This window comes from Cornus florida, unplaced genomic scaffold, assembly GCF_030987335.1.
Source record: "Cornus florida cultivar Cherokee Brave unplaced genomic scaffold, ASM3098733v1 CherokeeBrave_3.0.0_Hap2_Chr01, whole genome shotgun sequence".
NCBI classification, from domain to species: domain Eukaryota; kingdom Viridiplantae; phylum Streptophyta; class Magnoliopsida; order Cornales; family Cornaceae; genus Cornus; species Cornus florida.
The window spans coordinates 118076630-118093385 of record NW_026775571.1 but is presented as its reverse complement, the minus strand read 5'-3'; the positions used below and the strand labels follow the sequence as shown (position 1 = coordinate 118093385).

At 37.0% G+C, this 16756-nt stretch overlaps 1 protein-coding gene across 1 annotated transcript; it reads right to left on the bottom strand.

Annotated features, from left to right (window-relative positions):
- Positions 1 to 1825: 1825 nt before the first annotated feature.
- LOC132281724 (uncharacterized) lies at positions 1826 to 15076 on the bottom strand. Its single transcript, XM_059783401.1, has 15 exons — positions 11905 to 15076; positions 8958 to 9065; positions 8664 to 8878; positions 8382 to 8592; positions 8010 to 8247; positions 7737 to 7887; positions 7318 to 7625; positions 7012 to 7020; positions 4794 to 6073; positions 3597 to 3701; positions 3336 to 3520; positions 3053 to 3263; positions 2636 to 2873; positions 2362 to 2512; positions 1826 to 2255 (listed from the first exon to the last, which is right to left on the bottom strand). The coding sequence occupies exons 1-15, from the start codon at positions 13175 to 13177 to the stop codon at positions 1947 to 1949; spliced, it is 4992 nt and encodes a 1663-aa protein (XP_059639384.1). The 5' UTR covers positions 13178 to 15076; the 3' UTR covers positions 1826 to 1946.
- Between the last annotated feature and the right edge of the window lie 1680 nt (positions 15077 to 16756).

The window sequence follows — 16756 nt, the reverse complement described above, 5'->3', positions numbered from 1 at the left end:
CTGTTATTTGTCTTGCATCCTACATCTAAACAAGTACTAGTCATTCAATAAAAATATCTACCATTTGGTACTGCAATTAAGTTTGAAGAAAAGTTGGTATGAATTAATAACACAGTCGTCCATTAGTCTTTCTGAGGAGCCTTGTTAAGAATTGACTGATCGTGCCATGTCGTCGTAGGTCAAACCAAACTTAATTGGTAGGATTGTACATGGATAGATGAGCATCTTCTAGAGCAACCATCTCCCAATATATATTTTTGACTGATCGTGCCATGTCGTCGTAGGTCAAACCAAACTTAATTGGTAGGATTGTACATGTATATATTTTTGTTTGTTGCAATCCGACATTTCTGATTAATTTTGTATATGTAGGGAATTGTGACGTCAACCCTTACTTATACAAAATGAATTCGATTTGTCCAATTTTCAAGCTTCAAATCATTCTCATAAACATGGTGACTTGAACCTGTACAAAGGAGCCCAACATGTAATCATCTCGTTCCTTCATCAGAAAAGAATAAAAATAAAAATTAGCGAATGTTTCTTTTAAAAATAAAAATTAGCCAATGTTTCCATTCATGAACGTATATAAAGAAGCCCAACATGTAATCATCTTATTTGGTGTCAAAAAATACAAAAAAAATTCATCTCATTTGGATTTTGTTTAGGTTGGTTACAACTTACAAGCTCAACATGAAAGCCCAAAAAAATAAAACAAAAGGCTCAAGAGGCCCAATCCACCAAGCACAGCTAGAAAGTTGTAACCAACCTGAATAACCCCCGAATTCAAATGAGAGGACCGTTACTCTGGTTCGAGAGAGACCAGAGCATCGGTCATATGCGGAGAGAGAGAGGGAGTGAAAACTGTTTTTGATGAAGGTGGGAGGCAAATCCCAGTTGTCAAGCATCACTCGAATAGAAGCTTGGGATGATTTCCATTCCGTACTCAAAAGTTTCCCTCCAATTGTCTCTGTTATGGACTTGAAGACTTGATTAGCATTAGAGACCTTTCCTTTCCTTGGAACAATCTGGAATTGAAATTGAAACCGTGTGAAAGAGAGTAGCATTTGTTAGGGGATGGGTTCCACTGGACATGATTGATTGAAATAGGAGGGAGGGAGGGAGGGAGGTCAGTTCAGTCAGTGATGGTTCTGTAACTCAGGCAATAGCCTAAGCAAAGAGGATGGGAATGACACAAGACCCATTCGAGAGATGATAGAGGCATGTACACCCGCAGTGAAAAGAGGCTTCCAGTTATCAAACCAACCAGAAGAAGGTGAAGTTGCCATTGCCTAGCTGGTGTTTGAAGAAAGGCCTAGCTGAATAACCTTTCTCCAAGTTCATCAAGCCTGCTGAGGTATGTTTATCATCCATAAACTCTTTCTTCATCAGAATGCACTGATGCTTATTGGACTCAATTAATTGTTGCATTGTGACAGAAAATTAGGCTAAAGAGCTTTTTCTTCATCAGAAAATGCCACTTGTTGCAAGAACTAGATGGATGTAGAAAATCAATTGGGATGATAAACAAACTGTAATCATTTCAAACTCTTGGTCACAAAACAGAAGAATGTCCCTTTTTGGGATGTTCAAGGGACTCAAGGAGCCTTTTTTTTTTTTTCCTCCTCTCTGTGCATATCTATCCGTCCTTAGCAAGCAATGCTATTGTCACGACCTAACCAAACCCAATTCATTTGCAATACATTACTGATATACTTCATTGTTTGAACCAGGACCTGCTGCGAGGATTTTGGTTTGTTTAGCTAAAATAGGCTTTAAGGTTTAAATTGTTTATCAAAAAATAAAAATAAAAAAGGATAAAAGGTTATATGAATGCAATGTGTATATTTTGTAACTTGAACTTAAGTCGTCATTTAATGTACATGAAGGATCAAATCAGGTGGGGAAAAAGAAAAAAGAAGAGAATTTTCTCAAGAATGCACTTGCTAACGGCCTCCGATGACTGTTATAGTGACACTGTTTGTAGAACATCTCTCCTGGCTCTGTTGAAAATACTCTGCATTTATAGAAACATGTCTTTCAGTAAATGCAGGTTGTTTCGGAATAGGAAGATCTGCAATTTCACCAGTAAGCATGGAAAGAGCAGAAGAAATGCTTGGCCTATCTTTGGCAAATTCTTGCACACACAATAGTCCTACATGTATGCATCCCAAGATCTTCATTTGGAAGAATGGATCAGATATTGTTGGATCTATCAATGCTACATTATTATCTTCATTCCATAATTTCCATGCCTGAAAACAAGGACTCGGAAAGTGTGAAATTATGAACTTTAGAAAGTTAATCATTAATAGGAAATATCAATGAGATTAATGGAGGCAATGATTCAGATGGACTTACAAATCCCAAAAGGCTTAAAGAATCCTTGTCGTTATAAAAACTGGTGTTCCTTCTCCCACTTATAATCTCTAATAACAATACTCCAAAGCTGAAAACATCAGATTTTTCGGAAAATCTCCCTTCCATTGCATATTCAGGAGCCATATATCCACTGCAGTATATAATTCAATAAAAAAAGGGTAAGACTAATTAGCTGAACTAAATTAACCCATGAGAAATAAGAGGTTATACCATGGAAATTCTGAAGCATTTGGACAAAGACACATCTACTTACTATGTTCCAACAATCCTTTTTGTGTTGTCTTGATCTTGGTTGCCTCCAAAAATCCTTGCCATGCCAAAGTCTGAAATTTTGGGGTTTAGCTCCTCATCCAATAAAATATTACTAGCTTTTAGATCTCTATGAATAATCTTTAGTCTGGAATCTCTATGAAGGTAAAGGAGTCCTCGACCAATCCCTTCAATAATGTTGAAGCGTTTCTTCCAATCTAAGAGTTTTTGTTTCGCGGGATCTGAAAGTAGTAATCCAACAGAAAGAAACAAAAATGCATTGGAAATCTAAAGGGTGAGATGAATCTGATATTGAGACAAAGCTAGAAAGTTGGTGAAGGAGTTGAGGAACACTTGTGTAGTTAGAGCATTAACATGTACTAAGTAATTAGAGCATTAACATGTAGTTAGTACTACTAACCAAAGAGAAAAACATCCAAGCTTTTATTTGTCATGTATTCGTAGATCAACATTTTTTCTTCATCTTCGACACAGCAGCCGAGGAGTCTAACGAGATTTCGGTGTTGGAGTTTTGAAATCATTAACACCTCATTCATGAATTCTTTGAGCCCTTGTCCAGAGGATTTTGAAAGCCTTTTCACTGCTATTTGTTTTCCTTCCGGCAAGATTCCCTAGAACCAAGCATAAGATTACCACTTGTTCAATTCAATGCAGTTAAATTCTATAGAGAAATAAACTTTTACCTTGTACACTGGACCAAAGCCACCCTGCCCAAGCTTACTGCCTGAACTAAAATTGTCCGTTGCAATTGCCATCTTATCAAATTTGAATACCGGTAGCTCTTCTAGTTTTACTTGGTTCAAAACATCTGAACAGGTTGGATATACTTCTCTATCAATCAATGATAACTCTGATTGTTTCTTCATTCCTGATTCAGAATCTGGTAAGTAATTTATGAATTACAACTGTAAATATTAACTTATTTGATGATCTTATCAAATTACCTCTTCGTTTACCCATCCACCTCCAGGAAAAGTAGGTGCAAACGGCAATGGTGAGCGATACAGTAACTGAAATTACAATGACTAAATTCATGTTTCTCTTTTTCTCTGTAGCAAAGAACAAAAGTGAAAACAATTCAGCCAAGATGGATTACAAATCCTTGTGTGTGTGTCTATATATATATATATATATATATATATTTCTTAAATGCACTTCAATGAAACAACAAGGGAGTTACAAACAAATGTAGGACCACCTCCAACAAAACAACAAGAGCTGGAAAAACCATTTCAAGACGATAACAAAACCAAAGGACCAAAGAAAGAACAGAGCAAAAGGAAAAGCACGCCAATGAACAACAGAATAGGGAACAGAGTTAAACATTGCCCACTTTGAATTTTAAATTAGCCGCCATTATTTCTCGATATCTAGAACCTGTTTTCAGAATCTAGAGTGGTGTGCCTTAGGAACACAGGACCAAATAGACTGATTCTGAAGATACAAAGCTTGGCACCAGCAGCTGATCCATAAGCTCTCTTTACCTTGCAAAATATCCCAAAACAGACAGCACTAGGTGGCTTTGTGTTTGTCTTCTGTCTAACTAAGCCCAAAACAACCTTCAATTATTTAAATTGTGAAGGAGATGCACAAAAGATAGAGGCATTAGCCAAGCAGCTCAAGAGAGCAACATAGAAAAACTACCGCCGTAGAGTCCTAACTACTGCCGTAGAAGCTAGAATAGAGTTCAGCTATACAAATGAACACAACAAAATCAGTAGGAAGTATAGCAGCAGCAAGAGCCTGAGTCTGACTGTTCCCCATATGTCTTTTTTGAAATGGTAGAAGGGGGGAACAGGGGTTGTTCCTGCAAGCACTAAAATATGTATCATGCCATATACTACTGTAGACAGTACGTACATTCAAAAAGAAGTTTGTAAGCATATGGCTTGGGGGGTGTACTTTTGAAGAGCCACAGTGGAAGGAAAGCCAGTCAACAAAACAATGCCAATTGGGGGGGCTGAAAGGGCAAAGAAATAAAAGGTGAGGGATGGATTTGCAGAGAAAACAATAGTTAGAATAGTGCATTTTAGAATAGTGTGAATGACTCGAATCCTAATGATTTTCTATTATTCTAGACCAAACAGTAAAGACGCCATAGTTGCAAGATCATATAAATATAAGAGAAAAAAACATATTACCAAGCTCCGAATAAGGAACGCGAATGTGAAGATCTGGCCGAGTGTTTGGCCGATTGACTGAGAATTTCTGTATGTCAATTAAGTTGCCACTCCAAAGCAGACAACCAATTCCTGCATAATATGCATAAGCTACGCAGGAACAATTCTTTAAGCATTCATTTTCACATTCATCTTCAGCAGCAGATGACCACGTGGCAAAGTCTGGCACCTTCGTGTTCTTCAACTTCAAAAAGCCATCTTCTTTGCCCTCTACGCCACCAGTACTATTGTTTTTCTCGCACGGCAATGGTGTCTTCCTCACACACCCACTAGTCCAATTTCCACTACTCCATTCCTCTAGAGACTTCGGCTCAAACCCTCTCAAACAGGTGCAAATTGGAGACTCTTGTGAATTACAGCTTCCAAATGGCCCACACTTGCCATACACATCACATTCGGAAATTTGAGCCGACCAATTTGACTCCCAGTTTTCCATCCCTTCATCCCAGTACATTTGCATTAGAGTTCCTCCAGAATTCAATACAAAGTATGTTAATCCAGACTGATTTGCAAAAGTAAAAGTTAAATAATTCTCATCTACAATTTTAAATCCATCAAGATATACCGACTCCATCATGTCGGGTATCCCAGTAAAGATCTGACTATTCCAAGGACCGCTACGCCAGTGTGGATGATTGCCATTCCATACAAAGACCTCCGGAATATACTTCAGAGGATCGAGACTAGCTGAGAAACTTCCAATGGATGGATCCAATGGACTCTTCCATGATGTCATCAGAATCTTGGCATTTGTATTCACATCATTGCCGCCAAGTCTCATATTTTCCAAGAATGAATCTGAAGGATGCTGAAAACTCTCCCATATTATGCTCCCATTAGAATTATCCCTCAAAACAAGGTTCCCAGTATCCAAAAGCTGGGCACTTGAATTCGCGGTGGGACTTGAAAGATTGGATGACCAGATGATCTTTTCCTGTCCATCCAAGACTACAAGATCGCCATCTTTCGAGATCTTCACAGCTCCAGAAGGATCATTTAGAGGTTTATCCCTATTAGCTACCCATACCACAGCCTTTTCTGGAACACCATTATACCATATGCCAACATAACGGTTGGTAGTGTTCACAGGACTGAAAAATCCCAGTTTGAAGGTTTGGCCATTGGAGACTATACTTCCAGGATCTTGAATGGATTGATTAAAAGAATTAATGGTGTCTATGGCAGTGCAAAGCTTTAAACAAACACAGTAAAGTAAGAGAACAAGACATCGAAGAAGAGACATTTAAGCTTGTGGAATAGGTAAATCTCTCAACTGGTTTAGTGCTTCTTGTTGGTGAGAATGGGAGGAGTGGTTTCTTGTGGTTTTAATTTGTCAATGGATTGCGATGGGTTAAGAATAATCCCATCTCTTAACTCTTCAAACTGTTTTGCGTCCACAGATATTTCTTTCAATGACTAGTTGTTAGCTTAAACGCAGACTAAATTATGGCCAAAACTATTTCTCAAAGCCGCCAAATTAGAAAGCTATTTTAGAGAGGAGAACCAGCGTTTTAGTGCCTCAGAAGTTTTTTTATTTTCAACTTTCATCATCCAATATCTTTTTCTTGAATCGGTCATCTTTAGGCAGGTTCAAGGAAAGGGGCTGCCAAAGATGAACTAGTCCCAAGATTTTCTTGAACATTCATCTTTAGGCACAGATTCAAGGACAGGGGCTGCCAAAGATGAACCAATTCCATGACTCAAAATTGTCAACAATCAATCTATATCTCAATTGGCATTGGTCAATCATCTATGATTTGTGCCTAAAAATAAACATCTATGATTTAATTTATAAATGATGGAAATGTTGTCCACTTCCTCAATTATTTTGAACATGATCATTCCCAATAGTTAATTTCAGAAATGACCAAATTTAGTATCCTTCCACAATCACTAGATCTCCACAGATCATGCTTGGCAGAAAAAAGATCTTCATCCTCCGAAAAAAAAAAATTGTATGAAGAATATAATAGGAAATCATTTCTCAATAAATAATAAATTTTTTTTTAAAAAAAAAGAACAAAAGGATAGTCATTATATTTTCTTGAGAGCAAAGCAAGTGCAGGACCAGTGAATTATTTATGTATTTGCCTATTCAATATTCATTTCCTTCCGTCCAAAGGGAAACGTAATGTTGGAAATAACTTGCCTTCCACTTGGTACAAGTGAAGTGAATTACTTTCCTCCACTGTTGAAAGCCAATAACAAAAATGAATTCATTTCTGGTTTGCTTTTTTGAAGGGTAGCACAATTTTTAGTGATAGAGGTGATGCTCACTCGACTAAATTAATTGTTGCATTGTGACTGAAAATTAGTGAATTATGTTAACGAGATGTTTCTTCATCGGAATATACTTTTTGCAAGAACTTGATGGATGTAGCAAATTAATTGAAATGAAAACAAAGCTCTATTTTATTAAATTTCTTGGGCACAAATCAGAAGGAAAAAGGAGAAGATTTTTTTTTTTCCTCGAGAATGTGCTAACTAGCGGCCTCCAATGGCTGTTATAGTGACACTGTTTATAGAACAGCTTTCCTGGTTCTGTTGAAAATGCTCTGCATTTATAGAAACATGTCTTTCAGTTAGTGCAGGTTGTTTCGGAATAGGAAGATCTGCAATTTCACCAGTAAGCATGGAAAGAGCAGAAGAAATGCTTGGCCTATCTTTGGCAAATTCTTGCACACACAATAGTCCTACATGTATGCATCCCAATATCTTCATTTGGAATAATGGATCAGTTATTGTTGGATCTATCAATGCTACGTTATTATCTTCATTCCATAATTTCCATGCCTGAAAATAAAGGACTCAAAGGTGTGAAATTATGAGCTTCAAAAAATTGATCATTAATAGTAAGTAAATGATTAATGAGATTAACAGAGGCAATGATTCAGATGGACTTACAAATCCTACCAGGCCTAAAGAATGTTCATCCTGATAAAAGCTAGTGTTCCTTCTCCCACTTATAATCTCTAATAATAATACTCCAAAGCTGAAAACATCAGATTTTTCAGAAAATCTCCCTTCCATTGCATATTCAGGAGCCATATATCCACTGTGGTACATAATTTCAGTCAAAAGAGTGTGATTAATTAGCTGAGCTGAATTAACTCATGAGAAATAAGAGGTTATAGCATGGAAATTCTGAAGCATTTCGACAAAGAAACATCTACTTACTAAGTTCCAACAACCCTTCTCGTGTTCTCCTGATCTTGATTGCCTCCAAAAATCCTTGCCATGCCAAAGTCTGAAATTTTGGGTTTTAGCTCCTCATCCAACAAAATGTTACTTGCCTTTAGATCTCTATGAATAATCTTTAGTCTGGAATCTCTATGAAGGTAAAGTAGTCCTCGACCAATCCCTTCAATAATGTTGAAGCGTTTCTTCCAATCTAAAAGTTTTTGTTTTGCAGGATCTGAAATCCAACGGAAAGAAACAAAAATGCATTGGAAATTTAAGGGTGCGATGAATCTAATAGAGATAAAACTACAAATTTAGTGAAGGAGTTGAGGAATGCTTGTGTAACAAAGAGCATTAGCATTAACTAACCAAAGAGAAAAGCATCCAAGCTTTTATTTGGCATGTATTCGTAGATCAATATTTTTTCTTCTCCTTCAGCACAGCAGCCAAGGAGTCTAACAAGATTTCGGTGTTGGAGTTTTGAAATCAATAACACCTCATTCATGAATTCTTTGAGCCCTTGCCCAGAGGATTTTGAAAGCCTTTTCACTGCTATTTCTCCTCCTTCTGGCAAGATTCCCTAGAAACAAACATAAGATTACCACTTGTTCAACTCAATGCAGTTAAAATCTCTAGAGAAATAAACTTTACCTTGTACACTGGACCAAAGCCACCCTGCCCAAGCTTACTGCCTGAACTAAAGTTGTCCGTTGCAATTGCTATCTTATCAAATTTGAATAGCGGTAGCTCTTCTAGTTTTACTTGGTTCAAAACATCACCTACTATGATTTCATCTGAACAGTTTGGATATACTTGTCTATCAAACAATAATAACTCTGCTTGTTTCTTCATTCCTGATTCAGAATCTGGCAAATAATTTATAGATAACAACTGTAAATATCACCAAATTTGATGAGCTAATTCTAATTATGCATGTCAAATTACCTCTTCGTTTAGCCCTCCAACACCAGGAAAAGTAGGTGCAAACGGCGATGATGAGCGATCCAATGATCACTGAAATTGCAATAACTAAATTCATGTTTCTCTTTTTCTCTGTAGAAAGAACAAAAGTGAAAAAAATTCAGTCAAGATAGGATTACAAATACTTGTGCACATTTTTATTTTTTTATTTTCCTAATGTTATGTTTGGCGGCACCGAATTGATGCATTGAATTTAGGATTGGAAAAAATTTAGTAGAAATTTTGAACTAAACTTCCTCCAATCCCAAATCTAACGCACCAATTTGGTGCTCCCAAACATAAGCAAAAGGAAAAGCACACCAATGAACAACAGAACAGGGATCCCACACAACAAAATTAAACATCAAAGCAGTAAAGCCCACGACTAAATCAGGTGCAGATCATTCCCAGCAGGTCCTGACGATGCACACCCAAACCGTCCATAACTTCCTAGATGATATTTCTAACCGGTTGAACATCATTATTAGAGGCTTCATTGTGAAAGGCCTGGCTCCTATCCCACTAAATTTGCCAGAGGACGTGGTAGTGGTAAAAAAAATGGCTTTAACAAACTTGCTTCTAACTGATTTAAAAGAAGATTGGCAAATGAACCAATCCACAAACTGGTCCAAGGATTGAAGATGACTCAAGTTCCATTGAAATAACTCAGCAATCCATTTCCGCGGCAACTAAGCATACACACAGTCAAAGAACAGATGTTCTACAGTATCAATTCCATTTATGCAATTATGGTATATAGAGGTTAAACATATTCCTTTTTTCTGAAGGTTAGAGAGAGTGGGGATATTGTTCTGCAAGATCAGACAAGAGGTAAATCTAGCAGCTGGTCTCACCTTGTTCCACACCAACTTTGCCCACCTTTTAACAGGTGAGTGATGACTGCAAAAATTCCAAAAGGATTTGAAATTGGGAATCCCATGTTTCCATTTGATACCATCCTGTTCTTGACAGATTTGAAAATTAATCACCTGCTGCCAAATTTGATTTTCCTCTTCTGCCATGAAGATAGGTTTCTGCCACTGTCTATTTTGAATAATAGCACTAAGGTTTGCAGACTTTGGAAGATCAAACAGTCTGTATATCCTGTGCGGCTGTGCCCAAACCTTTGAAATAAGGTTTCACCATTCCACCAAGAGTCCAGAAATCGTTTTATAGTGACCATTACCCACTTTAAATTGTAAACTAGCTGCCATTATTTCTCTAATATCTGTTTCCAGAATCTAGAGTGTGTATGCCTTAGGAACACAGGACCAAATAAACTGATTCTGAAGATACAAAGCTTGGCACCAGCTGATCCATAAGCTCTCTTTACCTCGCAAAATATCCCAAAACAGACAGTACATGGAGGCTTTGTCTATGTCTTCTACCTTTCTAAGCCCAAAACAGTTGGGAATTAAATCCCCTTTGTCGTTCAGCACAACGGAAGCACATCACATCAACAATCAATCAAGCATGGAAATTCAATCACACAACACTCAACACACAACACAATATTTTACATGGTTCGCCCTAACTCTAGGGCTACGTCCAAAGAGAATAAATTCTACTATCATGAATCAAGAAGAGAATATTACAATTGTAGAGAATGCCCACTCCATCAATCAATCTGTCATTCACTCAATCATTCAGTCAATCATTTATTCACTCACCCATAGGAAGTATATCATCCAACTTCTACGGCTCTTTCTGGGCTCAGAGCAAACCCACTCTGAATTTCGGCTTAAGAGCAAACTCTACATTTCTCTACTTTTGTACCCACCCTCTTCTCTCGTCACTCACTCTGCCCTTATTCTCTACTCTCTCCACACAACTCGACCTCTATTTATATAGAGTCTTCAAACCCAATTCCTTATTGGACAAAAATTACAATTCCTTGGAACGCAAAACTTGTCTAATAAGAAGTTACCTAATCAAAATACAACTCTAAAATAGGATTCTAATGAGAAACAACTTCCCCCACAAGTCTACACCCTTTTGGAAGCACAAACTTTGTTTAGGAAATAAATTCCGCACATATCAGACAAGTGTGACTGGTTCCCAAAAGTGTGAAAGGTTGCACTCTTCAGAACTCCACAGCTCAGAAAGTGCAAACGGTCTGCAAAAGTGTGACCAGTTTCAAGAATTTAAGTCACATCCTAACAAAAACCACCTTCAATTGTATAAATTGTGAAGGAGATGCACAAAAGATGAGGCAATAGCCAAGCAGCTCAAGAGAGCAACAAAGAAAAACTACACCAGTAGAATCCTACTCTAATCAAGCTATACAGCTAGAAGCTAGAACAGAGTTCAGCTGTACAATTGAACACAAAAAAATAAGTAGGAAGTATAGCAACAAGAAGAGCCTGAGTCTGACTGTTTCCCATGTGTGTTTTGAAATGGCAGAAGGGGAACGGGAGTGGTTCCTGAAATCTCTAAAATTTCTGTCATGCCATATATTGCAGACGGTACATGCAAAAAGGAGTTTGTAAGCATATGGTTTGGTTCGAAGAGCCACAGTGGAAAGAAAGCCAGTCAACAAAAGAATGCCAATTTGGGGGGCTGATGTGCAGGTCATGGAGACCAAAAATGGAGTCCCAAATTTGAGAGGAGAAAGGGCAAAGAAATAAAAGGTGAGGGATGGATTCAGGAGAAGATTTGCAGAGAAAACAATCATTAGAATAATGTAGGAATGACATAAAACTTACTTCCATAATTCTCTTTCCCATTGGAAAATTAGAATGATACTCTACTAAAGTTGTCGAAATAGTTCAAAGATATCAAATATATTACAAATTCATGAGTTTACCATTTTAGAATAGTGAATGATTCAAATCCGAATGATTTTTTATTATTCTATACCAAACAGTAAAGACGCCATAGTTGCAAGAAATCAATTTACAAAATCAAATAAATATAAGAGAAAACATATTACCAAGGTCTGAATATGCCAAGCGAATGTAAAGATCTGGCCGAGTGATTGAGAATTTCTGTATGTCAACTAAGGTTCCGCTCCAAAGCATACAACCAATTCCTGCATGATATGCATAAGCTACACAGGAACAATTCTTTAAGCATTCATTTTCACATTCATCTTCAGCAGCAGATGACCACATGGCAAAGTCTGGCACCTTCATGTTCTTCAACTTCAAAAAGCCATCTTCTTTGCCCTCTACACCACCAGTACTATTGTTTTTCTCGCACTGCAATGGTGTCTTCCTCACACACCCACTAGTCCAATTTCCACTACTCCATTCCGCTATAGACTTTGGCACAAACCCTGTCAAACAGGTGCAAATTGGGTACTCTTGTGAATTACAGCTTCCAAATGGCCCACACTTGCCATACACATCACATTCGGAAATTTGACCCGACCAATTTGACTCCCAGTTTTCCGTCCCTTCATCCCAGTACTTTTGCATTAGAGTTCCTCCAGAATTCAATACAAAGTATGTTAATCTAGATTCATTTGCATAAGTGAAAGATACGTAGATGCCTCCTTGTTTGTCATTTACAATATTAAATCCATCGAGATATAACGACTCCATGTAGGGTACCCCAGTAAAGATCTGACCATTCCAAGGACCGCTACGCCAGTGTGGACGACTGCCATTCCATACAAAGATCTCCGGAATGTACTTCAGAGGATCGAGACCAGCTGAGAATCTACCGACGGATGGATCTGAAAGACTCTTCCATGATGTCATTAAAATCGTGGCATTGGTATTCACATCGTTACCAATTATCATCTTTGCCAAGAATGAATCTGAAGGATGTTGAAAACTCTCCCATGCTATGCTTCCATTAGAATTATCCCTCAAAACAAGGTTCCCGGTTTCCAAAAGCTGGGCACTTGAATTCGCCGTGGGACTTGAAAGATTGGATGACCATATGATATTTTGCTGTCCATCCAAGACTACAAGATCGCCATCGTTTGAGATCTTCACAGCTCCAGAAGAATCATTTAAAGGTTTGCCCCTATTAGCTACCCATACCACAGCTTTTACAGGAACACCATTATACCATATGCCAACATAACGATTGGTGGTGTTCACAGGACTGAAAAATCCCAGTTCGAAGGTTTGGCCATTGGAGACTATACTTCCAGGATCTTGAATGGATTGATTAAATGAAATGGTATCTATGGAAGAACAAAGCTCTAAACAAACACAGTAAAGTAGGAGAACAAGGAATTGAAGTAGAGACATTAAGTTTGTGGAATAGGTAAATCTCTTAACTGGTTTAGTGCTTCTTGTTGTTGAGAATGGGAGGAGTGGTTTCTTATGGTCTGTTGTCTATGTATTGTCATGCGTGAAGAATAATCCATCTCTTGATAATGTTCTGCGCTGGCAGATGTTTCTTTCAATGAGTGTTAGTGTAAAAGCAGACTAAAATTATGGGCACAACTATTTCTCAAAGCCGCCAAATTTGAAAGCTAATTTTTAAAGGAGGACCAGCCTTTTGATGACTCAGATTGGTTTCTTATTTTCAACTTCATCATCCATCCAATATCTCTCTCGACTCAAAATTGTCAACGATCAATCTATATCCCTTTCTCTGTACCAATATATATGCAGGCAGAAAACCATTGTGCATATTACATCCCTAACTTGCCAATTTGACATTACCCTTTATGATTAAAGACAAAAGTGCCCCTCTTTCTCTCTCCAGCCGCAATCACAATTTTATCTCTCCCTCTCTTTTACCGGTATATCTCTAGCTTCTTCTTTTTCTTCTTTTCTTTTTCATAAATGTATATCTATAGCTTTACCTCTACAAATCTCTCTCTTCGTTGCCCTCTGCAACTCACTCCGACTCCTCTCTCTCTCTTTATATATATTCATATGAAGTTCTCTCTCGAAGTATATCTCTTGTTGCATCTGAATCTCTCTCTACAACCCAAAACAATTTCCTTATTTTCCAACATATATGCATAAACAGTGTAATTGTAGGACTAAACAAATGCAATTCCAAAACAATCACTAAATTCCAAGGGAGGTATTACCCTTGCCAAATCGCCCAAACAAAAGTTCAAATAATTGTCCCAACAATCAAATAAAACTAAATACCCATACTTTTATGGGAATTTTCGCATAATATAAACACAATTATCTCTTGATAACAAACAATAAAATCCCAATCTTCTCTCGTCCTCATGAATATGTTGTGATATCTATCAAATAGAATGAACAAGTAGTACTCACCTTCCTTGACGGAATAGACATCCCAAACCTTCCCATGCCGAGAAGACCAGAAATCTTCTGGGTCTTAGAACAAGTAATAGTCTTCCCCGTCGAATTCCAGGAGAGAGAGAGAGAGACAATAACTTAGAGAAAGTGGAGAGAGAAAGAGGGTGGATTGTGGGTGAGAGACCATAGGTCGTGAAAGTAGAGATAGTTTCCGGTCACAGAGATGGAGAGAGAAGCCAAAATAATGTGAAAAATGACTTGCCTTCCACTTGGTACGAGTGAATTACTGTTAAAAGCCAAAATATTCTTCCACTGGTAGAGGAATTTTACAACCACATACATCCCCACAAACTTAATTGGTATGAAATTTCTAGGAAGGGTAACATAAGAAAGAAGCCAAATAACAAAAACGAATTCATCCAATTTGATTGCCATTTTGTCAACAAGGATCAGTCTTTTTGGATGCTTGGACATTTCTACTTTGCTTCTCTAAAGGGTAGCACAAATTTTAGTGATAGAGGTTCTAGTTATGTTCAACGCCTCGCCGGAAAGGGTGATGCTAGCTTGTTGGACTAAATAAATTGTTTGCCTTGTGATTGAAAATTAGCGAATTACAGTATGTTAAAGAGATTTTTCTTCATCAGAATATACTTGTAGCATGAACTAGATGGATGTAGCAAATTAATTGAAATGAATACAAAACTGTCTTTTTGAAAAAAAAAATAATAATAATAATAAAAAAATAAAATAAAATTCTTAGGCACAAATATCCAGAAGGAAAAAAACAAAAATGCTTTGGAATTTGCCAAAGGACTCAAAAATTGGATGACCAGAAGATCCTTTCCTTTCCATACAATACTACAAGATTGCCATCGATCTTCTGAGATCTTCAGAAGAATCATTTAGAGGTTCGTCCCTATTAGCTACCCAATCCACAGCCATTAAAGGACACACCATTATAATACAATTTTCATAATGATCACAGTTTTGCTAGAAATGAGTCTAACGATTGGTTGTGTTGACGGGACTGAAAAATCCCAGGCCATTGCAGACTATACTTTCAGGATCTTGAATGGATTGACTGAATGAAATGGTGTCTATGGAAGTGCAAATCTCTAAACAAACACAGCAAAGTAAGAGAAGAAGAAATTTAAGAAAGACATTAAGTTTGTGGAATAGGTAAATCACTACTGCTTCTTGTTGGTGAGAATGGGAGGAGTAGTTTCTACTTTCTAGAGACTTTACCAAGCGTAAGATCAATGCAAGTGCTTGTACAGAAAGTCTCTGCGTCTAGTTAGTCTTCCACTCTCTTCTTCAAGTCTTCCACTTTTATTTTTAATGCCAAATTTATTCCATCTTTTGGATTCCTGTTTTTTAGCTCACTCAATGGCATTGCAAACAAGCAAATTAAGGGTTGTAGAACAAGACTTCAAGAAGCTGTTAGTAAGAACCAAAGGGCAGGGACTTCAAATTAATTAAAAAACATGAAAAGCCCATCAATATCTCTTTAAATATTTGGGTTAATTACGATCAACTCTTTAAATTTGACCAAATATTATATTAAAATACCTTTTAAAAATTATTATTACTCCCGTTACAAATATTTGGTCCGTTTTTTGGTTGTTTCAGATTACTTTTTATATGTAAAAAAACATTGTTATCCTTTGATTTGGTCAACCCCCAACCTTATAAAATTATTTAAAAGACCAAAATACCCACTGCTTTTCTCAAATGAGGTGATTCATCATACCATCGAGGGACGTTTATAATCCATTTGCCAATATCACACGAGCCCAACACCTTCCCCCACCCACTCACCCACCCGGTTCTCCATCTTTGATCACTTTACAGCCATTATGGGAAAAAGTATATAAATAAAATTATCATAAGCAATATCAGTAAAAGCAAAATTTAACATGTGCATGATACAAGTAAGCCACTAAAATCAAGCACATCTAAACCTGCGCCTTTCGTCCTCTATTTTGTTCCTTACAGAACTGAAGTGTTAACACATTAACTACATGATGAAACCCAATAATAAAGGCGGCTAAAATCTTCAATATGAATATAAAAGAATGCCATGCAAACTGTTTGCTCGTCTTTATGTACATTACTTTGCTGTTCATTATGTAACCAGAGTGTAAAAGCAATCATTTGCTGTACCTCCCATGTCGAGAGCTTTACGGAGAGAGAATCGCGGTAGGTGTGGTGGTGTGTGAGAGCAGTAAATGAGGGGTGAAATGGCCATTTTAGTTAGTTGAAATTTTGGAATAGATGGGATTAAAAAATAAAAAATGTTAAGAACTCAAAATAGCATAGTGGTCTATTTTAACTTTTATTGAACGAAACAAAAAATAATTACATATATATGAAGAATCATTATTAAAGTCTAAAATATCCTCCCAATTTATATTTTAAAATATCAAATTCTTCTTTTTAAATTAATTCATTCCTTCACTCAATAAACTAAAAAAAAAAAAAAAAATCGAACCCACTTCGTGTATCATTTAACTAGGTAATTTGGTATAGTTTAATTCAGGAAAATATTGAACAAGATGCACCGATTCCTATGATTCTCCCTTTTTTTTTTTTTTCTTT